Raw genomic sequence first — 24030 nt, 5'->3', positions numbered from 1 at the left:
ACCATATCTTAAAAAGTGCACCCCTCAAGTACCGTATATACTCGAGTATAAGCCGACCCGAGTATAAGCTGAGGCCCCTAATTTTACCACAAAATACTGGGAAAACTTATTGACTCGAGTATAAGCCGATGGTGGGAAATGCATTGGTCACAGCCTCCCCAGTATATAGCCAGCCAGCCCCTGCCCCAGTGTATATAGCCAGCCAGCCCCTGCCCCAGTGTATATAGCCTGCCAGCCCCTGCTCCAGTGTATATAGCCAGCCAGCCCCTGCCCCAGTGTATATAGCCTGCTAGCCTCTGCCCCAGTGTATATAGCCTGCCAGACCCTGCCCCAGTGTATATAGCCTGCCAGACCCTGCCCCAGTGTATATAGCCTGACAGGCCCTGCCCCAGTGTATATAGCCTGCCGCCGCTGCCAGACAGATCGCACAGAAGATATACAGGGGTCACCGGAAAGGTGAGTTTAGAGATATTTATTTTTTTGACTCGAGTATAAGCCGAGTTTGGGTTTTTCAGCACATTTTTTGTGCTGAAAAACTAGGCTTATACTCGAGTATATAAGGTAATTCAAAACTGCTGTGACCAGCGCCTGAGCCAGGCCATTCCACAGATTGACAGTTCTCATAGTAAAAAAGCCCTGTCGTCTCTGGTGATTAAACCTTGTTTTCTTGATTTTACTTTAAAAAAATTCTGCTGTTTAGCATAACTATAATTATTCCAAATATTTCTTAAAAGAAATCTACCATGAAAATCCATCCTGATAAACCAGGGACATTACTCATAGATCCCGGAACCATGACTGTGGTAATCTTCTTATATCTGTTATCCATGGCGTTTCCTTCTTAAATCAACTTCTAAAATTTTGCTAACGATTCAGATAATTAGCGTCACAGGTTGTTTCATTGTGTAAAATTACATCAGGCAGAGGGAGGGTAAAGTGAAAAGGGAGCAGGAGGGAAGGGGTTTGTCATGGGTGCTCCTGCGACCCACGTTCTGGGTCGCATGCGCACCCGTGACCCTCACTGTTTCCGGGACCCTTGCTGTCTTCCTTACCATACTGCGTTTCAGCACTGGCTCCGGCAGCTGAGCACGCACATCCATGCCTCCTAGGGCGCGTGCCCGTCGGCTTCCAGGGATATAAGGGCCAGAGTGGCGATAATTGTCGCAGGCCAGCCGCCTTTTCTGTTAAATGTCCAGACCCTTCCTGTGACCCCTGCCAGATCAGAGAGAAAGCTGTGTTTCATGCACTTTGCAATTATCCTGATTTCCCATTGTGACCTCGATTCCGTGCCTGACTCTGATCCCGTGCTGCCTGTCCTGACCTATAACTACGTCCCTGACTCTGATCCTGTGCTGCCTGTCCTGACCTATAACTACGTCCCTGACTCTGATCCTGTGCTGCCTGTCTCCACCTCCTGCCTGTCTCCAACCACGTTCTTGACTTATGACTCTGTACCTCGCCTTGGCCTCCACCACAGACAAAGTCGTGCCGGTGGAGCGACCTGGTGATACCACGCCACAGCAAGTCCAACCTGCTTCAAGGATGAAAACCGGGTACCACTTAGACTCCGCTCCCAGGTGTCGGCTTATGTCATCGGCCGCGGTGGTCCAGTGGGTCCACTAGCCCTGGTGCCTGACAGTGATGCACAGTCTTCAAGCTCATTAGCATTATTTCAAAAGTTAAATTTCATGCTACATGGTAGGTTTTAGTTTTTACTAATTGTGCATACTTAGAAAAGTCCATAGGAAGGAATTATACACACCAGAATATTAATACTACTGTATATCAGAAGATCCCTTTATCTGGTTCTCTAATATATCTTAAAAAGTAATAAAATAAAACAAAACAAAATCTTTATTTTCTAAAATACAAAAAATTCTAAGCAAATCAAAAACAAAAAGTCATTTAGTCTTCAGACGATTTTCCAAAAGTATTTATTAAACAGTATTTATTATCACGGCGCCGTACGGGAGCCGTACGGTGCAGCACATGTCCTATGTTTCCCAGGAATATGGGGCCATGAGCCATATATCACTATGGAGAGGGATGGTGGTGAGCAGCGCTCACCCCCTCCTCCACTCCCCGGTGCGGACGTGTGCCTGCCGTGCTATGGTACAGCGGGAACACACCGTGTGAATGTAGCCTAATACTGGTTATAGCACTAAATCTTTAGATAATAGGTAAAAAAGCCTTAGGCTGCAAAGGGTTAAAGTGTTTTACAATTTTCATTTTAGGTGAACACCTTTCAGGCTGTGCTGATCAGTGATGGCAACTCTACTTATACTTTATTTAACTATGCGGACATCCAGTGGACGACCGGCACAGCCAGTGGGGGCAGCAGTTCTACAGGACTTGGTGGAACTCCAGCACTGGTAAAAAAAATCAATAGATTTTGAAACTTAATTTCCTCCAGATATTTCAACAATCTTGGTACCTTGTAGGAAAAACATCTTATAGTAGAAAACCTGTCATAAGAAGTGAATGTGCTGGTTGATATAACTGCATTACTGGTCTTGTCCTGCTGGGAGGAATGTGTCATCTTGCTCACAATTGTGAATTCAGCAGCTTCTCACCATTTGCAAGTTCACAACTTCCTTCATCACTGATCAAAAATTATGTGACGTGAATATGAAGGAATATATGATGCAGAAGAAGAGGAGGAGGGTTTCAATAATATCAATAATAATCATAACCCATCGGAAAATGTAGGGACTCCTTAAAGGAATACTCTTAATTAACTCATCACATAGTATCAGAGTATACAAGGTTGGGAAAAGACATTAGTCCATCAAGTCCAACATACAAATGTTTTTTTTATCCCATAACCCATTATCCGCCTGTTCCTCCAGCTTCCACAAATCCTTCTTTAAAGTTATACGACCTTTACGCAGCTTAGTATCATCTGCAAATATTGAAACTCTACTGTGTAAACCCTCTATGAGGTCAGTAATAAAAATATTAAAAAGAAGTGGCCCCAATACTGACCCCTGTGGCACTCTACTGGTAACTTTGACCCAATCTGAGAATGAGCCATTAATGACGATTCTCTGCTTTCTATAACTAAGTCAATTACAAATCCACAGACACAGATTTTCCCCAGTACCAGCAGTCTAATTTTAAGTACCAATCTTATGCAGCACTGTATCAAATACCTTGGAAAAGTCCAAATAAACAACATCCACAGCGTCCCCCAGATCCAGACTAGAGCTTGCCTCCTCATAGAAGCCAATCAGATTAGTCTGACAGGACCGATCTCTCATAAACCCATGCTGACGCTGGGTTATAAGGTTATGTACAGTGAGATACTCACTACAGGATAGCATCTCTAACAAACCCCTCAAACATTTTCCCCAGAACAGAAGTTAGACTCACAGGTCAATAGTTTCCAGGATCGCTTTTTGATTCTTTTTTCTGTATTAGCACCACATTTGCTGATCACCCTTAAGAAATATTCAAATATTCAAATATTAAAAATAATTGTCTGTATGTCACATTACATAATTCATGCAGTACCTGGGGGTGTATGCCATCTAAACCCAGTGATTTTTTTATTTTTGGGGTTGTGAGGCAACGCCATACCTCTGACTGGTTTAAACTGTTGACAGAGGATTTACATTATTCCACATTGTGTCTTCCACAAGGGCGACATTCAGTAGATTGGCCCTTTTCTTGTCTCCTTCCATCATGACCCCCGGGTTATTCTTCTGTGATTCCTTTTTGTGACCCGATTCCTCTACTGATCCCGTGCTGCCTGTCCTGACTTCATGTTGTCCCCGACAATGATTCTGCTCTACCTCTGTGTACCTTGCCTTGGCCGCCACCGCAGACAAATTCATACCTGTGGAATGACCTGGCGGTACCACGCCGCAGCAAATCCAACCCGCTTTGGGATTCTGGCCCCAGGTGTCAGTTTACATAATCATCTGCGGTGGTCCAGTGGGTCCATTACCACTGGAGCCTAACACTACCTTTGAAGGACCTGCAGATTTGTGCCCCCCTGTCAGTATCAGGGTAATTGAAGTCTCCCATGATAAGTACTTCACCATGCTTTGAAGCCGCATCCATTTCACTTATCAGCATTTTCTCTGCTGCCTCCGTTATCTTTGGAGTCTTATAACAAGCATCTGGGAATACTTTATTTGTTTTCCCTCCGCTTATCTCCACCCATAGGGACTCCACATATTCATTTTTGTCACCTATGTCATTTTGCAGGACTTGAGGTAGTATATATATATAAACAAACACCTCCCCCTTTTTTATTTATACAATCTTTTATAAAAAGACTATAACCATCTATAGTAAGAGCCCAGCCATATCTACTGTTCAGCCATGTCTTGCTGATTCCTACTATATCAGATTTCCACTCCAACATTAAGAGTTCCAGTTCCTCCATCTTGTTTGTGAGGCTTCTGGCATTTGTGTACATACACTTTATATGCTTTCCCTATTCCTTTGGTTCTTATTCCCTAGTCTTTTCCCAGCCCCTTCCTCTCCCATGTACCATGACTCTTCCCAATTCTACACAATCATGCACAGCGAGGAGCGTGTAATAACAGGAGATGTGCATGTCAAAAGGAGCTTAGAGAACACAGTGGCAAAAAGACAAAATAGCACAGACTCAAGCGTAGGAGTGTAACTAGTTATGTGGTGGGCAAAACTGTGATACCGAACGTACCCAATATGAGTACGTTTCGAACATTGCAGATTCAAGTGCCCCGAACCCGAATTTCAGTCAGAAGCTCGGGTGTGCTTTGGGTTAGCTCATCTTTTCTCTGTTTTTAACTCCCACTTAACTTGTCTTACAACCACATACAAATAAAGAAGACAATGGGGGAACTTACAATCCATAGACTTTGACCAACCTTAGATTTCTTAAAACCATAGATGTAAGTCTTAGTGCCCCCCCTTTCTAATAAGAGGGCATAGTGAGGGCAAGCCCACCAGCCTCCACCAAAGTCAATTGGGCAGATTTACTTACCCGGTCCATTCGCGATCCAGCGGCGGGTTCTCCGACGCTGATTCGTGTCTTCCGGCGATTCACTAAGGTAGTACTCCCGATGTCCACCAGGTGTCGCTGCTGCACTGAAGTCCATCGGAGTTTACTGGAGTTTACCAAGCTAGGCTGGGTGCAGGTAAGTGCGTGTCAAGCGACACATTTTAAAAAAAAATACGGCGGTTTTCCGATGGCCACGCCCCCGATTTCCGTCGTGTGCATGCCGGCAATCCACTATCCAATCGTGTGTGCCAAAAACCCAGGGCAATTCAGGGAAATAACGGTAATATTCGGGAAACACGTCGAAAAAACTCGATTCGGGCCCTTAGTAAATGACCCCCAATGTTTTCTGATGTATGGAACAATAAAATTCACTGCCAACTGGTATCGACTTCAAAACACTTGCACAGACAGCTGGAGTCTTGCACAAATTTTAAGACTTCATATTAAGCAATTAGCTCTGCTGGAGCAATATATTTCATGAGTGGGGTGGAAGACTTGATTGATGTTCCCAAGTGCCATTCACAAAACTCAGAATAAAGTTCCAAGACTCCTAATCTAGTCCAAAGACTCTAAATCCAAAGTTACATACCACAGTTCAATATTTCTAGACCTTTTTTTTTTGTTTTATCTGTATATCTTGATTTCTCCAATTCCACCTTGGCTACTAGTATTGTACATCCTTGTTTTATTTTTCAGGCTGGGTATAACAATGCTGATGGCACCAGCTACTACACAATCCCCGGCTCCATGACACCGGCCATGATCAATATTTCCTCCACCAGTAACGTCAACTTTACCGGACGCTGGTTTTTTAAAGTGGATCAACCCCTGAACAGCTTACAAGGTCGGCCCAAGCTATTGCTATATTTTGTTTTTTTTAAAGACAATACAAATAATTGTAAATCTGTATCGATCATTCTTTGCAGAAACAACAACCCAATATCTGACAACCACAACGACGCCTGATGCTTCACCCATCACACCTCAACCTTTACCAATCAATAGCGATGAAGCAATCAGATCTCCTACCGTTCAGTTTTGTCTGTTGATGGCGTTACTTTGGGGCACATATAAAGTATTTTATAGTTTTGATTATTTTTGAGGTGGGTAAGGAAAATCCAGTAAGTTTATCTCTTTGCTGCTCTTTGTTTTTACAAAATGTAGTGTGTCATATCGAAAAGAGGATCATTTCAATTTTTGAGCAGTCCTACTAAATTTCTGTATTATTTTTAATGCTGTTTTAATACTTTTATATAATAAAATTAAAATAAATAAGGAAGTCGGAAAATATGTCCTTTTTGGGTGCCAAATATATACCCTGCCTGGACCACAGGGAAGAGGAATTGTATGGGGGGGGGAGGGGGGAGATTTATCACTACCTTCCCTAAATGTTAAAACAAAAAAGTCACAGATTTTTGAGCAAAAACTTTTTTGTGACTTTTCCACATTTGCAACACAACCCCCGTGGGGAAATTTGTTACTACCTTTCTGCTAAATGTTAGAACAGAAAATGTGCAGATTTTTTGCAGTCTTTTTTTCTGCACTTCTTTGCTACTTTTCCACATTTGCACCACAGCTGTGTGATCTAGCGTCTTTTTTTCTCTCGCACTTTTGCGCCATAGGCATGGTAAGGTGTGTGGTATTCAATGCACTATAAAAATTCTCAAGTTTGATACAATAATGGCCACGTTACCATTGACATAAGAACAATCCTGAAGAAATCTACCACTCCAGAAAACCAAAAAAATAAATACACACACACTCACCTGCCCTCCTCCTCACCCCGATCCCGGCGCTCATTTTCTTTAATCTTGACACTCAAGATCCCCTGAGAAAAAGACTCATCAAAACCTATCTGGAGTGTCAGGATGTGATGTTCAGTGCTCCAGGCTGCTAATTATTCATGCCTCCTGTGTGACATCACCCCCCCTCTATAACATGGAAGAGGGAGGTAATCATCATGTAGGAGGCATGAATTCACACCTCTGACGTGAAGTCCCTCCCCCCATGTGAGGGGGTTATATACAGGAGAAGACACAAGCCATGTGAGGGGTTATATACAGGAGAGAATGCAAGCCATGTGAGAGGGTTATATACAGGAGAGGATAAAAGCCACGTGAGGAGTTATATACAGGAGAGGACACAAGCCATGTGAGGGGGATATATACAGGAGAGGACACAAGCCATGTGAGGGGGTTATATACAGGAGAGAATACAAGCCATGTGAGGGGTTATATACAGCAGAGGACACAAGCCATGTGAGGGGTTATATACAGGAGAGGATACAAGCCATGTGAGGGGTTATATACAGGAGAGAATGCAAGCCATGTGAGGGGGTTATATACAGGATAGGATAAAAGCCACGTGAGGAGTTATATACAGGAGAGGACACAAGCCATGTGAGGGGGTTATGTACAGGAGAGAACACAAGCCATGTCAGGGGGTTATATACAGGAGAGAATACAAGCCATGTGAGGGGTTATATACAGCAGAGGACACAAGCCATGTGAGGGGTTATATACAGGAGAGGATACAAGCCATGTGAGGGGGTTATATACACGAGAGCATACAATCCATGTGAGGGGTTATATACAGGAGAGGATACAAGCCATGTGAGGGTTTATATACAGGAGAGGATACAAGCCATATGAGGGGTTATATACAGGAGAGGATACAAGCCATGTGAGGGGTTATATACAGGAGAGGATACAAGCCATGTGAGGGGTTATATACAGGAGAAAATTCAAGCCATGAGAAGGTCATATACAGGAGAGGATACAAGCCATGTCAGGGGGTTATACACAGGAGAGGACACAAGCCATGTGACGGGAATATATACAGAAGAGGATACAAGCCACGTGAGGGGTTATACACAGGAGAGGATACAAGACATGTGAGGGGGTTATATACAGGAGAGGATAGAAGCCACGTGAGGGGTTATACACAGGAGAGGATACAAGACATGTGAGGGGGTTATATACAGGAGAGGACACAAGCCATGTCAGGGGTTATATACAGGAGAGGACACAAGCCACGTGAGGGGGTAATATACAGGAGAGGATACAAGCCATGTCAGGGGGTTATACACAGGAGAGGACACAAGCCATGTGACGGGAATATATACAGAAGAGGATACAAGCCACGTGAGGGGTTATACACAGGAGAGGATACAAGACATGTGAGGGGGTTATATACAGGAGAGGACACAAGCCATGTGAAATGTTATATACAGGAGAGCATATAAGCCATGTCAGAGGTTATATACTGGAGCGGATACAAGCCATGTGAGGGGTTATATACAGGAAAGTATACAAGCCATATGAGGGGTTATATACAGGAGAGGATACAAGCTATATGAGGGCTTATATATTGGAGAGGATACAATCCATGTGAGTGGGGAAATACAGGAGAGGACACAAGCCGTGTGAGGGGTTATATACAGGAGAAGACACAAGCTATGTGAGGGGCTATATACAGTAGAAGACACAGGCCATGTGAGGGGTTATATACAGGAGAGGACACAAGCCATGTGAGGGGTTATATACAGGAGAAGACACAAGCTATGTGAGGGGGTTATATACAGGAGAGGATACAAGCCATGTAAGGGGTTATATACAGTAGAGCAGTGATGGCGAATCTTTTAGAGACCGAGTGCCCAAACTACAACCAAAATCCACTTATTTACCGTGAAGTGCCAGCATGTCATTTTAAGCAGTAACTTATTGCTACCTGTTCTTCCACTTCTTTAATTGTATCGGTCGCCTGAGGCCACCAATACAGTTGAAAGAAGGAGGGCAAATTCAGACTATCATTGTAGCTGCTCTCCAGGGTCTCTCGGTACAGGAAGAATGGTGGGTCCAGCAGGAGGACCTCCAAAGATAATGTAGTTCTGTCAACACCTTCTCACTTTTCAAGCAGTTTCAAACAGTCAATGAAGTGTCGCTGTAAAATAGTGCTGAGAGCAACATCTTATAAGTTGCCTGATACTGTGGGAAAATTTAATGGATTTGGTCCTGTTTGGTGAACTCTGTCCTGGGGTGATAATCTGAGTGCCCACAGAAAGGGCTCGGAGTGCCACCTCTGGCACCCGTGCCACAGGTTCGCCATCACTGCAGTAGAGGATACAAGCCATGTGAGGGGGTTATATACAGGAGAGGACACAAGCTATGTGAGGGGGTTATATGCAGGAGAGGATACAAGCCATGTGAGGGGTTATATACAGGAGAAGATACAAGCCATGTGAGGGGTTATATACAGGAGAGGATACAAGCCATGTGAGGGGTTATATACAGGAGAAGATACAAGCCATGTGAGGGGTAATATACAGGAGATGACACAAGCCATGTGAGGGGTTATACACAGTAGAGGATACAAGCCATGTGAGGGGGTTATATACAGGAGAGGATACAAGCCATGTGAGGGGGTTATATACAGGAGAGGATACAAGCCATGTGAGGGGTTATATACAGGAGAGGACACAAGCCATGTGAGGGGTTATATACAGGAGATGATACAAGCCATGTGAGGGGTTATATACAGGAGAGGATACAAGCCATGTGAGGGGTTATATACAGGAGAGGACACAAGCCATGTGAGGGGTTATATACAGGAGAGAACACTTATTTACATTTTGGATTTGAAGGTGTGTCCTACATTTTTTAGCCCTGCAGTCATACCCCAGGGAGTTGACGTCATATGAGGCTGCGGTCACAAGTTGCATTGTGATGGCATTTTGAAACCTATTGAAACAGTGGAGGAGGGTGATTTGCCTAATGACATTACTGTTAGCATTTGATTTTCCAAACGCATTGCAAATGCAATTTTAATGCAGTGTTAATTCATGCGATAATGTCACGTTTACATGCTGCTTTGTAAACGTAAATGTTAACAGCAATGTATTTATGCAAATAACCTCTCCTCAGCTGTTTTAATGGGTTTTAAAACGCAATCAAAATGCAATGTGTGACCTCACCTTTATAAGTAACCAATAAATTATTAAAAACATGTATGAATTTTAGAAATACAGGTTAATCTGCTAAATTGTAAACATTTAAAGCCTGTAAAATTATTCCAATTTACATATTAAAACAGGGCCCATGGACAAAGTGCAGATTTGTGCCTAAAAAGTCACAAAAATAAGCAAAAAAAGTGATACATAATTGAAACATTGCTCAGAATATCTGAAATTAAAGAAACATAAGGCACAAGGTGCAAACGAAGGTTTACTTGGAAAATGACAGCAAAAGTCGCAGTGAAAAGTCGCAACAATGACAAAAGTCACAAAATGAGACAATTAACTAGTAAAAATAAAAACACATGTCCCCCAATGTCTGCCACCACAAGGGGGAGCTCTTTACAGGTACATTTACATAATGTAAAAAGGATGTTAAACATTCCTACATTAAGTGCCCCCTAAGCGCCCCCTAGAGACCGCATCTGGTAAACTGTTACCTGACTGTTCTCCTCAGACACTTGGGCCTCCACCACCTGTGTCTTGGCCTAAAAAAACCCCTAAGTTATCTCAATGTGATTGTTGAAGGACCTGTCCCACGATCTGTGTAGAAGGTTCTATACTTTTATAGTATTGGTGATTGTTCTGGGTCTTGTTCTTTGGATACTAAGAGGATCAGAGCTCATAGCAGAAAAGTATGTGACCCCCCAAGTGGAGTCTAGCAATGTAAATTCTAGTTCTTAATACTTACTGGAGAGACTCCTCGCTGGCCAAGGCTTCCATCACCTCCTGTCCTAAAAGTCTATAATAGGAAACATACATATATATGAAGCCTGAAGATGATAGACTAGACAATAATTTATAGTGAAGATGTTACTGGAAGTGAGGAGAGATGTCTGTGTCTTTTCTTATGAAATGGAAAGAGAAAAAGCAGTAAAAAGAGCTGAGGTCGGCATTTTTCCTCCCGCTTTGTGCTGTCGCTTTAGGTAATGATGGATGAGATGTCAGTGATAATTACTCATAGTAAATGTCCATTACTTTTCTGTGTATCTGATACAATAACCTGATCTTTGTTTCCATGTCTTTCTCTTATCATCAGTTTATTCTCCTGGTTTTTAGGTTTTCTGTTAATTTTATACTTATTATAAGAAAAAGGAAGGAATAACATAAACCATATAACAATCCTCCCATTATACAAATATACATTATTATACATCATTACCAATAGCAAAAAACAACCGGGGACATTATTTCTATAATATTGTGTGTGAAACAAAACATTATAAATAAAGTTTATTGATAATAGAATGTGCTGTTGGCTCCTCCCCTCACATCATCCTGCTTTTTGATTGGCTGCCTTATCATTCTAGAAAAACTTCTCCTGCTTATGATGTCATGGAATGTTGTGCTGCTGGCTCCTCCCTCCTACAATATGACATCACACGGCTATATAAGGATCTGCGGAACTAAGAATCCTCTGAGGGTTTGCTGTAGGTGTTGGAGGTAAGTTCACTGTGTCCTCAGCTCCTGTTTTGTCCTTCATTTTCTTCTATCGTGTCTCCTCCTCTTTGGTAATGGCCACTTCTTTCTTTTTCCTCTGTTGTAGAGTTGGTGTCGGTGAGATATAGAGTGCGATTGCAGTAAGTTCATCTTTCCTGTAAATGTACAATGTCTTCTTGCAGCCACCACTAGGGGGAGCTCACTGTATACAGGTCCCTCTGTATATAATAATAGGTGTATAAGTCTGTATGTAGTGAGCGCCCACTTGTGGTGGCTGTAAGATGCATAGTAAGAACTAGATGTGGCAACCCCACCCCCCTGAGTTTTGCTCTAGAGCCCCTATATATTACTGATAACTGTGGACAATAGAGGGAAGGGTATTGAATGCTGTTTTATAGTAAATTGTATTTTGGGTTCCCATTGGTACCTTTTCTGGGTTCATGAACCTTTCACTGAACCGTTGGGTGCTGTAGAGGTCCACCATGGTTGTTAGATATCAGGGTCTTATAGATCAGGTATAGTAGAAGGGATAGTCAGAGAGGACTAAAGATGATGATGAAAAATCAAGCCAAAAATAGAAGGAACCATAAAGTCTTCACATCTTAGGTTGAGATATTGGGTACAAGTTGATGATGTCTATTATGTCTCCATCTGTAGAGATCGTAGAGGATGTTCTGGGCACTAATTATCTTTTTGTTGCCTACAGAATGGATAACTACGAGGAGGAAGAGGTGGAGGAGTTGGTGATGGAGGAGGATAATAACATCGGAGAGGAGGAGGTGGAGGAGACTGAAGTGGAGGCGATTTACATCAGGCCGGAGGAGAGTGATGAAGAGGAGGGTAACATCGGAGATGATGAGGAGGAGACGGAGGTGGAAGAGACAGAAGTGGAGGCGATTTACATCAGGCCGGAAGAGAGTAATGAAGAGGAGGAGGTAGAGGACAGAGAGGTGAAGGTGATGTACATCAGGGAGGAGGAAGAGGCAGAGACGGAGGAGGAAATTAACAGCAAGGAGGAAGAGGAGGAGATGGCTATGTAAGTAAATCAGAGCAATAATTTATATTTTTGAGATAAATGACTTATTTCATTATTTACCTAGTACATAACAGGACATACAGTTGCAGCAGTTCTCTAGATAACAGAACACATCACAATTTGCTTGTTTGAGTTGTCTTTATTGGCTCTGGGTAACGGCTTCACCTTCAGTATCCTCTAGTCTTAATAAATCTCCATCATTGTGTAGCGGAAAGGCCAATCTACTTTATAATATGCAGCATATAATCTCCAGACCATCATATTCCCAGCATCACCATCATACATGAGACACCTATATGTATCCCAGTGTAACACAGGACATAGAGGAGCATGAGGGCTTGTACATGATCTGATTGGTTGTTCCGATGGGAATATATAGTGACGTCACATTGTATTATGTCTATGACGGAGAATCTCCGGTATATCTCATATATCTCATCATGTTCCCCAACAGGTGGCGGAGGCGCGTGGCCATGTCTGACCTGCCAGTACGGTAATTACATGACACTACTGTTCTGTATAAGATTCTGAACTTATATGAAGGGGTTAATACATATTATAGATATTTATTATTATAAGTGATTTTCTATTTAGGCAACCACTTATGTTAGGTACAACATTAGGGACAACAGGGGCATATGGAGGACATGAGGGGTAAATGGGAATAAAAAAATAGGAGTATATATGGGACATGAGGACTATATAGGGGACACGAGGGGTAAATGGGGGACATATACGGGGCAGTTCCAGTAACCAGCGCTGTGTTTTCTATTTTAGGATAAGAACAGTGATGAGATTTACACCGTTTGTACTTGATACCATGTAAGTTTACGATCTCACAAATGTTGTTACACCTTATAAATAGTATTTTTTTAGTGAACATCAGACAGTGGATTATTGTGGTTCATCCCATTCTGTTATACGGAAGAATATAAAACCTGTATAATTACAATTCTTACCCAATCTCCATATAATCTGCTCCCTATTAGTGGTAAATAGTGAAATCATTTATGTTTTATATCATATAGCAAGGAGGAGGAGGAAGCACAGGAAGAGGAGGAGGAACCACAGGAAGAGGAGGAGGAAGCACCGGAAGAGGAGGGACAAGTGGTTGCAGAGGTAGTTGAAGAGAGTCCAAGAGGGTGAGAACAGAGCTCAGATATTATAAACTGATTATATATAGACTATATACTGTATATTTACTTCGTACTAATGGTCCTACAATATTCTCTGTATTTTCTGTTATAGACCTTTAGGACAGGAGGTGATGGAGGTCGGGCCGAGCGAGGAGTCTCTACAGTAAGTATATAAAAGAAACAGGACTGAATATATATTGTTGGAGAGCACATGGGGGTCACATACCTTTCTTTGTTGAGCTCTGCCCTTCTCAGTATCAACAGAACATGACCCAAAACACAACGATGTATAGAACCTCCTAGACTGATCCTGGGTCATGTCTTCGCTCATGATATGGAGATGATTTATCTACTTTTTGTTTCCTTTAGGCCAAGACGCAGGTGGTGGAGACCAAAGTGTCTGCAGAGACACAGCAGCAAGAAGAGGTAAGTGATATTTCATTTTCTATCTATCTATAGTGGTCTGTAGGGGGCGCTCTCTATATATGAATGTGTATCACTTCTCTTAAAGAGTCTTGCAAATGTATATATAAAAAGCCCCATTGTGTATCCATTCTCTTCTTGGGCAGTAGGGGAGGGGTGTATATGTTCTATATCCAGGGTCTCCCCAATATTTCCCTATGCAGTGACATATTGATAATAAAATCTTATCTTTCTGCCACAGAATCAGTAGCAGCAGCGGAGAGAGAAGACCTTCAGGGTAAATACACAACTATCTAAAACTCTTTTACTTCTTATATTATGAGGAGATATTCATATGACGCTAGAGGGTGTCCACATCAGGTCTCATCAGTCACAAAGTCTCATGGTCTTGTCTCTTGCAGGTTCCTCAGGTTCCTCCTGTGTTGCAGCAGCATAGACACCATAGAGTAGAAGAACCATGAGAAGAGTCTTTATTCAAAAGGAGATGAACAATATCTTCTCTCTCGATTCACCAGCAATCAGATGTTCTTCAAATTGAAGAAGTTAGACTGGGTCAAAACACAGTGACCGGACTTGAAAACTTTTATCCCTAAATGATTATGAAGCCTACTGATCCCGCGGTGACTTCTATCTATCTTGGGTATCTTGCTCCAAAATTCTTCATCTTCTTTGGGTCAGTCTGGGATAGTATTTATCTCACATCTGTTAAGTTAGAATTGATCCGGAAGAAAAGAGATGTTCTGCTCCACTCTGCCACCGCTGGCCCTCTGTCTGTAGACGTCCAGCTGGACATGACCGGGATCCATGGTAAGGCTTCTCCATATGATCCTCTCCTTTCTCATGTGGAAGGCTCCCAGCATCGTAAAGATCTCAGTTTCTCAATGTCTCTTGCAGGTTGTGCTCCAGGTGTAGCCATTCCCCTACGGATAGAGGAGGAGGACATGTCCCCTGCCCTCTGTAACAGCCCTAAAGACTCAGGTCTCCTCACCGAGATAGGACTGTGGCCCCTGGTAAGACTTCTCCATATAATGCTGCTCCCTTCCCACATGTAAAGATGATGGTAGAGGTCTCCACATCAAGACTCACAAGTCAAAATGTCTCCTGCTCTTGTCTCCTGCAGGTTCTTCCAGTTCCTCTTCTGCTGCCGCCATCTAGAAACTGTGCAGTAGAAGAACTTCTCCAACCTCGCCCCACGATCCTCAACAGGAACAGCCTCATTTCTATAGAGAGACTGCAAGGACCAGGACCCAGGACAGAGGCGTCATCCTGATCTACAATAAGTGATATTAATACTACTAATAATATTAAATAAAGTCAAAAACACTAAAATAACAAATGAAGTTTTTCAGTCCTTTACACCAAATTTGGAGACCTTTGCCAATGATCATGATTGCTTTACGGACCCCCCACAAGTGACATCTGCATCACATCCAGTGTCTCCCCCTGCAGGCCCTGAAACACAAAGGCCTAGAGTAGATGAGAACGAGACCACCACTCACTGACACATCCTGCACTAATTTATACACAGCCCCCTATGATAGATATATGTATATACAGCCTCTTTCATTTACATATACAGCCCCCCCCTTTTATTTGTATACACAGCCCCCCTCTACACATGATTTGTACATACCCCCAGGTTTTTTATATACTCCATATACAGCCCCCCCCCCCACAGTTAAATATATACAGTTTCTTATACCTGCCTCCATATACCTATTGTAACCCCACCAGGTATAATCCTATACAACCCCCATGTACAGTTTATATGAGGAATCCATTGTTCCCAGCAGGAATGAGCCCCAGTATTTCCTCCACTAAGGGTCACACTGCACTTTTGTTGGACTGTGCACCGTTTTCGGGGTTTTGCATGGCTTGAACTCCGGGGAGCGACACATGCAGGATATCGGGCGCACGATCTTAGTGAACGGCGGCACAGGGCATCATACACGGACAATGCACTTTATGAGAACTCTAGTGACCGGGGAAGTAAATGTCCCCCACAATGTACATTTTGTCCCCCATTTATTGCCCAAACTTCTGGAGTAAGTGGTGCCAAAAACTACTTTCCTCCCAGAATTTAGGGACAGAAGTACTGGAAGGGTTAACACATTTTACTGAATCATCCCATTTCCAAGTACTTGATAAAACAGAACTTTTATTGTATCGTTAATAAAATAATTTTTTTCTGTGTAAATGAAGATTTGAAAACCCAATATTTGTGTGGAATTGATTCAGTTGTTACCAGAAGTGTTTGATTTATTATAAAGACCTATATTAGTGTTTATTCCTGTTGTTTTCTAGTGGTAAGTTTAATTTTTACAGATCGCAATCATTTCACACATACAGTGGCCGCAGTGACCTTGTGCAGTCACTAGATGTCAGTGTTGTTAATGAAGAAGTGAACAATTGTTTGGCTACTGTTGCTATATCCCGAGATTGATACAATGGGTGGGTTGTAACAATGGGGGTCATTTACTAAGGGCCCGATTCGCGGTTTCCCGACGTGTTACCTGAATATTTCCGATTTACGCCAATTTTCCCTGTATCGCCCCGGGATTTTGGCGCACGCGATCGGATTTTGGCGCATCGGCGCCGGCATGCCCGCGACAGAAATCGGGGGGCGTGGCCAAACGAAACGGATTCGGAAAAACCGCTGCATTTTAAAAAAAAAACATGTGTTGCGAAAATTGCACTTACCTTCACTCAGCCCGGCTCGGTGTATTCCACTGCGTTCCGATGCTCTTCAGCGCAGCAGTGATCATATGATCACTTGTCCAAACTAATACAATACCATACTGATGTATAGTAATGTATTAGAACTGTCAGCTCAACTGTGAGGGGTTATATACAGAAGAGGACACAAGCCATGTGAGGGGTTATATACAGGAGAGGACACAAGCCATGTGAGAGGGTTATATACAGGAGAGGATACAAGCCATGTGAGGGGTTATATACAGGAGAGGACACAAGCCATGTGAGATGGTTATATACAGGAGAGGTTATAAGCCATGTGAGGGGGTTATATACAGGAGAGGGCACAAGCCATGTGAGGGGTTGTATACAGGAGAGGATACAAGCCATGTGAGAGGGTTATATATAGGAGAGGACACAAGCCATGTGAGGGGTTATATACAGGAGAGGATACAAGCCATGTGAGGGGTTATATACAGGAGAGGATACAAGCCATGTGAGGGGTTATATACAGGAGAGGACACAAGCCATGTGAGAGGGTTATATACAGGAGAGGACACAAGCCATGTGAGAGGGTTATATACAGGAGAGGATACAGTTCATGTGAGGGGGTTATACACAGGAGAGGATACAGTTCATGTGAGAGGGTTAGATACAGGAGAGGATACAAGCCATGTGAGGGGGTTATATATAGGAGAGGATAAAAGCCATGTGAGAGGGTTATATACAGGAGAGGAGACAAGATATGTGAGAGGGTTAGATACAGGAGAGGATACAATCCATGTGAGGGGGTTTTATATAGCAGAGGATAAAAGCCATGTGAGGGGTAATATACAGGAGAGGATACAAGCCATGTGAGGGGTAATATACAGGAGAGGATACAAGCCATGTGAGGGGGTTATATATAGGAGAGGGTAAAAGCCATGGGAGGAGGTTATATACAGGAGAGGACACAAGCCATGTGAGGGGTTATATACAGGAGAGGATAAAAGCCATGTGAGGGGGTTATATACAGTATAGGGTACAAGCCGTGTGAGGGGGTTATGTACAGGAGAGGTCACAAGCCATGTAAGGGGGTTATATAAAGGAGAGGATACAAGCCATGTGAGGGGTTATATACAGGAGAGGATACAAGCCATGTGAGGGGGTTATATACAGGAGAGAACACAAGCCATGTGAGGGGTTATATACAGGAGAGGATACAAGCTATGTGAGGGGGATATATACAGGAGAGGATACAAGCCATGTGAGGGGTAATATACAGGAGAGGACACTAGCTGTGTGAGGGGTAATATGCAGGAGAGGACACAAGCCATGTGAGGGGTTATATACAGGAGAGGATACAAGCCATGTGAGGGGGTTATATACAGGAGAGGATACAAGCCATGTGAGGTGTTATATACAGGTTAGGTCACAAGCCATATAAGGGGGTTATATACAGGAGAGGTCAGAAGCCATGTAAGGGGGTTATATACAGGAGAGGATACAAGCCATGTGAGGGGTTATATACAGGAGAGGATACAAGCCATATGAGGGGGTTATATACAGGAGAGGACACAAGCCATGCGAGGGGTTATATACAGGAGGGGACACAAGCCATGTGAGAGGCTATATACAGGAGAGGACACAAGCCATGTGAGGGGTAATATACAGGAGAGGATACAAGCCATGTGAGGAGTTATATACAGGAGAAGACACAAGCCCCGTGAGGGGGATATATACAGGAGTGGATACAAGCCTTGTGAGAGGTTATATACAGGAGAGGATACAAGCCATGTGAGGGGTTATATACAGGAGAGGATACAAGCCATGTGAGGGGTTATATACAGGAGAGGACACAAGCCATGTGAGAGAGTTATATACAGGAGAGGATACAGTTCATGTGAGGGGGTTACATACAGAAGAGGATACAAGCCTTGTGAGAGGTTATATACAGGAGAGGATACAAGCCTTGTGAGAGGTTATATACAGGAGAGGATACAAGCCATGTGAGGGGTTATATACAGGAGAGGATACAAGCCATGTGAGGGGTTATATACAGGAGAGGATACAAGCCATGTGAGAAGTTATATACAGGAGAGGACACAAGCCATGTGAGAGAGTTATATACAGGAGATGATACAAGCCATGTGAGGGGTTATATACAGGAGAGGATACAAGCCATGTGAGGGGGTTATATACAGGAGAGGATACAAGCCTTGTGAGAGGTTATATACAGGAGAGGATACAAGCCATGTGAGGGGTTATATACAGGAGAGGATACAAGCCATGTGAGGGGTTATATACAGGAGAGGACACAAGCCATGTGAGAGAGTTATATACAGGAGAGGATACAGTTCATGTGAGGGGGTTACATACAGAAGAGTATATAGTTCATGTGAGAGGGTTAGATACAGGAGAGGATACAAGCCATGTGAGGGGTTATATAGAGGACAGGACACAAGCCATGTGAGAGGGTTAGATACAGGAGAGGATACAAGCCATGTGAGGGGGTTATATACAGGAGAGGATACAAACCACGTGAGTGGGTTATATATAGGAGAGGATAAAAGCCATGTGAGGGGTTATATACAGGAGAGGATTCAAGCCATGTGAGGGGGTAATATATAAGAGAGGATAAAAGCCATGGGAGGAGGTTATATACAGGAGAGGACACAAGCCATGTGAGGGCGTTATATACAGGAGAGGATACAAGCCATGTGAGGGGGTTATATACAGGATAGGGTACAAGCTATGTGAGGGGGATATATACAGGAGAGGATACAAGCCATGTGAGGGGTAATATACAGGAGAGGACACTAGCTGTGTGAGGGGTAATATGCAGGAGAGGACACAAGCCATTTGAGGGGTTATATACAGGAGAGTATACAAGCCATGTGATGGGTTATATACAGGAGAGGACACAAGCCATGTGAGGTGTTATATACAGGTTAGGTCACAAGCCATATAAGGGGGTTATATACAGGAGAGGTCACAAGCCATGTAAGGGGGTTATATACAGGAGAGGATACAAGCCATGTGAGGGGTTATATACAGGAGAGGATACAAGCCATATGAGGGGGTTATATACAGGAGAGGACACAAGCCATGCGAGGGGTTATATACAGGAGGGGACACAAGCCATGTGAGAGGTTATATACAGGAGAGGACACAAGCCATGTGAGGGGTAATATACAGGAGAGGATACAAGCCTTGTGAGAGGTTATATACAGGAGAGGATATAAGCCATGTGAGGGGTTATATACAGGAGAGGATACAAGCCATGTGAGGGGTTATATACAGGAGAGGACACAAGCCATGTGAGAGAGTTATATACAGGAGAGGATACAGTTCATGTGAGGGGGTTACATACAGAAGAGGATACAGTTCATGTGAGAGGGTTAGATACAGGAGAGGATACAAGCCATGTGAGGGGTTATATGCAGGACAGGACACAAGCCATGTGAGAGGGTTAGATACAGGAGAGGATACAAGCCATGTGAGGGGTTATATACAGGAGAGGATACAAGCTATTTGAGGGGTTATATACAGGAGAGGACACAAGCCATGTGAGGGGTTATATACAGGAGGGGACACAAGCCATATGAGGGGTTATATACAGGAGAGGATACAAGCCATGTGAGGGGTTATATACAGGAGAGGACACAAGCCATGTGAGGGGGTTATATACAGGAGAGGATTGTGAGCCCCATGGGGACAGGGACCAATATGTCATGCTTTGTGCAGCGCTGCGTAATCTGTGTGCGCTATATAAATAAAGAATTATTATTATTATTAGTATTTACAAGCCATGTGAGGGGGTTATATACAGGATAGGGTACAAGCCGTGTGAGGGGGTTATGTACAGGAGAGGTCACAAGCCATGTAAAGGAGTTATATATAGGAGAGGATACAAGCCATGTGAGGGGTTATATACAGGAGAGGATACAAGCCATGTTAGGGGGTTATATACAGGAGAGAACACAAGCCATGTGAGGGGTTATATACAGGAGAGGATACAAGCTATGTGAGGGGGTTATATACAGGAGAGGATACAAGCCATGTGAGGGGTTATATACAGGAGAGGATACAAGCTATGTGAGGGGTAATATACAGGAGAGGACACAAGCTGTGTGAGGGGTAATATACAGGAGAGGACACAAGCCATGTGAGGGGTTATATACAGGAGAGAATACAAGCCATGTGAGGGGTTATATACAGGAGAGGACACAAGCCATGTGAGGTGTTATATACAGGTGAGGTCACAAGCCATGTAAGGGGGTTATATACAGGAGAGGTCACAAGCCATGTAAGGGGGTTATATACAGGAGAGGATACAAGCCATGTGAGGGGTTAAATACAGGAGAGGATACAAGCCATGTGAGGGGTAATATACAGGAGAGGATACAAGCCATTTGAGGGGGTTATATACAGGAGAGGACACAAGCCATGTGAGGGGTTATATACAGAAGGGGACACAAGCCATGTGAGGGGTTATATACAGGAGAGGACACAAGCCATGTGAGGGGTTATATACAGGAGAGGAAAAAAAAGCCATGTGAGGGGTTATATACAGGAGAGGATACAAGCCATGTGAGGGGTTATATACAGGAGAGGATACAAGCTATTTGAGGGGTTATATACAGGAGAGGACACAAGCCATGTGAGGGGTTATATACAGGAGGGGACACAAGCCATGTGAGAGGTTATATACAGGAGTGGACACAAGCCATGTGAGGGGTTATATACAGGAAAGTATACAAGCCTTGTGAGGGGTTATATACAGGAGAGGATACAAGCCATGTGAGTGGGGTATATACAGGAGAGGACACAAGCCATGTGAGGGGTTATATACAGGAGATAACACAAGCCATGTGAGGGGCTTTATACAGGAGAGGACACAAGCCATGTGAGGGGTTATATACAGGAGAAGTCACAAGCCATGTAAGGGGGTTATATACAGGATAGGATAGAAGCCATGTGAGGTGGTTACATACAGGAGTGGATACAAGCCATGTGAGGGGGTTATATACAGGAGAGGAAACAAGCCATGTAAGGGGGTTATATACAGGAGAGGATACAAGCCATGTGAGGGGGTTATATACAGGAGAGGATACAAGCCATGTGAGGGGGTTATATACAGGAGAGGAAACAAGCCATGTGAGGGGGTTATATACAGGAGAGGATACAAGCCATGTGAGGGGTTATATACAGGTGAGGACACAAGCCATGTGAGGGGTTATATACAGGAGAGGACACAAACCATGTGAGGGGGTTATATACAGGAGAGGACACAAGCCATGTGAGGGGTTATATACAGGAGAGGACACAAACCATGTGAGGGGGTTATATACAGGAGAGAATACAAGCCATGTGAGGGGTTATATACAGGAGAGGATACAAGCCCTGTGAGGAGGTTATATACAGGAGAGGACACAAGCCACGTGAGGGGGTTATATACAGGAGAGGACACAAGCCATGTGAGGGGGTTATATACAGGAGAGGATACAAGCCATGTGAGGGGTTATATACAGGAGAGGACACAAGCCATGTGAGGGGTTATATACAGGAGAGGACACAAACCATGTGAGGGGGTTATATACAGGAGAGGACACAAGCCATGTGAGGGGTTATATACAGGAGAGGACACAAACCATGTGAGGGGGTTATATACAGGAGAGAATACAAGCCATGTGAGGGGTTATATACAGGAGAGGACACAAACCATGTGAGGGGGTTATATACAGGGAGGATACAAGCCATGTGAGGGGTTATATACAGGTAAGGATACAAGCCCTGTGAGGAGGTTATATACAGGAGAGGACACAAGCCACGTGAGGGGGTTATATACAGGAGAGGACACAAGCCATGTGAGGGGGTTATATACAGGAGAGGATACAAGCCATGTGAGGGGGTTATATACAGGAGAGGATACAAGCCATGTGAGGGGTTATATACAGGAGAGGATACAAGCCATGTGAGGGTTTATATACAGGAGAGGATACAAGCCATGTGAGGGGTTATATACAGGAGAGGACACAAGCCATGTGAGGGGGTTATATACAGGAGAGGACACAAGCCATGTGAGGGGGTTATCAGGGGCGGACTGGCCATTGTACTCACTGGGAATTTTCCCGGTGGGCCGGTCGGTTTCTGGCTGGACAGGGCCGATCTCCTCTGTCTGGGGCCGGTCTCCTCTCCCCCTCCTCGGACTTCCTATAACTGTAATCATAGTACCCACATCTTATAACTGATGCGGGTACTAGTGACACACAGAGGGCAGTGAAGCGCCGCTGCCTGTGAGCTGAGTGTCCGGAGCGCACAGGTATGGTGTACAGCGCACAGGCCGGCACCGCTCAGCTCACACTGTATCTTACTGGAGCTGCTCCGTGCAGGAGTGATGTCACGGGAGGGGGCGGAGCCTCCGGGGAAGGGGCGTGGCTTTATACACAGTCTCCTCACAGTGCAGGAAGTGGAGCTGTAATGGCTGCCTGCAAGAAGAACTATCAGGGGGACTGTGTAGGGGGACTGTGCAAACATGTGTATGGAGGTGAGGGGGCTTCACAGGAGGAGATAGGATGGCTGTAGTAAGGTCAGGGAACACCTGTATCTTACATGGGACTGCATGTCTGGCAGGGGCTGAGGTGGCATGAGGTGTATCTTACATGGGACTGCATGTCTGGCGGGTGCTCAGGTGGCATGAGGTGTGTGTTACGTGGGGCTGCATGTCTGGCGGGTGCTCAGGTGGCATGAGGTGTGTGTTACGTAAGGCTGCATGTCTGGCGGGTGCTCAGGTGGCATGAGGTCTGTGTTACGTGGGGCTGCATGTCTGGCGGGTGCTCAGGTGGCATGAGGTGTGTGTTACGTGGGGCTGCATGTCTGGCGGGTGCTCAGGTGGCATGAGGTGTGTGTTACGTGGGGCTGCATGTCTGGCGGATGCTCAGGTGGCATGAGGTATGTGTTACGTGGGGCTGCATGTCTGGCGGGTGCTGAGGTGGCATGAGGTGTGTGTTACGTGGGGCTGCATGTCTGGCGGATGCTGAGGTGGCATGAGGTGTGTGTTATGTGGGGCTGCATGTCTGGCGGGTGCTCAGGTGGCATGAGGTGTGTGTTACGTGGGGCTACATGTCTGGCGGGTGCTCAGGTGGCATGAGGTGTATGTTACGTGGACCTGCATGTCTGTCGGGTGCTCAGGTGGCATGAGGTGTGTGTTATGTGGGGCTGCATGTCTGGCGGGTGCTGAGGTGGCATGAGGTGTGTGTTACGTGGGGCTGCATGTCTGGCGGGTGCACAGGTGGCATGAGGTGTGTGTTAC

At 44.3% G+C, this 24030-nt stretch overlaps 2 protein-coding genes across 2 annotated transcripts in view; both read left to right on the top strand.

Moving 5' to 3' along the window:
• LOC140065867 (uncharacterized) overlaps nt 1-24030 on the top strand; it is a 181947-nt gene that overhangs the window by 19518 nt on the left and 138399 nt on the right. The gene's annotated exons all lie outside the window — the stretch shown is intronic.
• LOC140065215 (uncharacterized) overlaps nt 12155-24030 on the top strand; it is a 34262-nt gene continuing 22386 nt past the window's right edge. Inside the window, exons 1-2 of the mRNA XM_072112817.1 lie at nt 12155-12483; nt 12938-12976. Of these exons, the coding sequence (XP_071968918.1) occupies nt 12155-12483; nt 12938-12976 (368 nt within the window). The remainder of the gene's footprint in view (nt 12484-12937; nt 12977-24030) is intronic.

Source organism: Engystomops pustulosus, chromosome 6, assembly GCF_040894005.1.
Source record: "Engystomops pustulosus chromosome 6, aEngPut4.maternal, whole genome shotgun sequence".
Lineage (NCBI taxonomy): Eukaryota > Metazoa > Chordata > Amphibia > Anura > Leptodactylidae > Engystomops > Engystomops pustulosus.
This window is presented reverse-complemented; position numbering and strand designations above follow the sequence as displayed.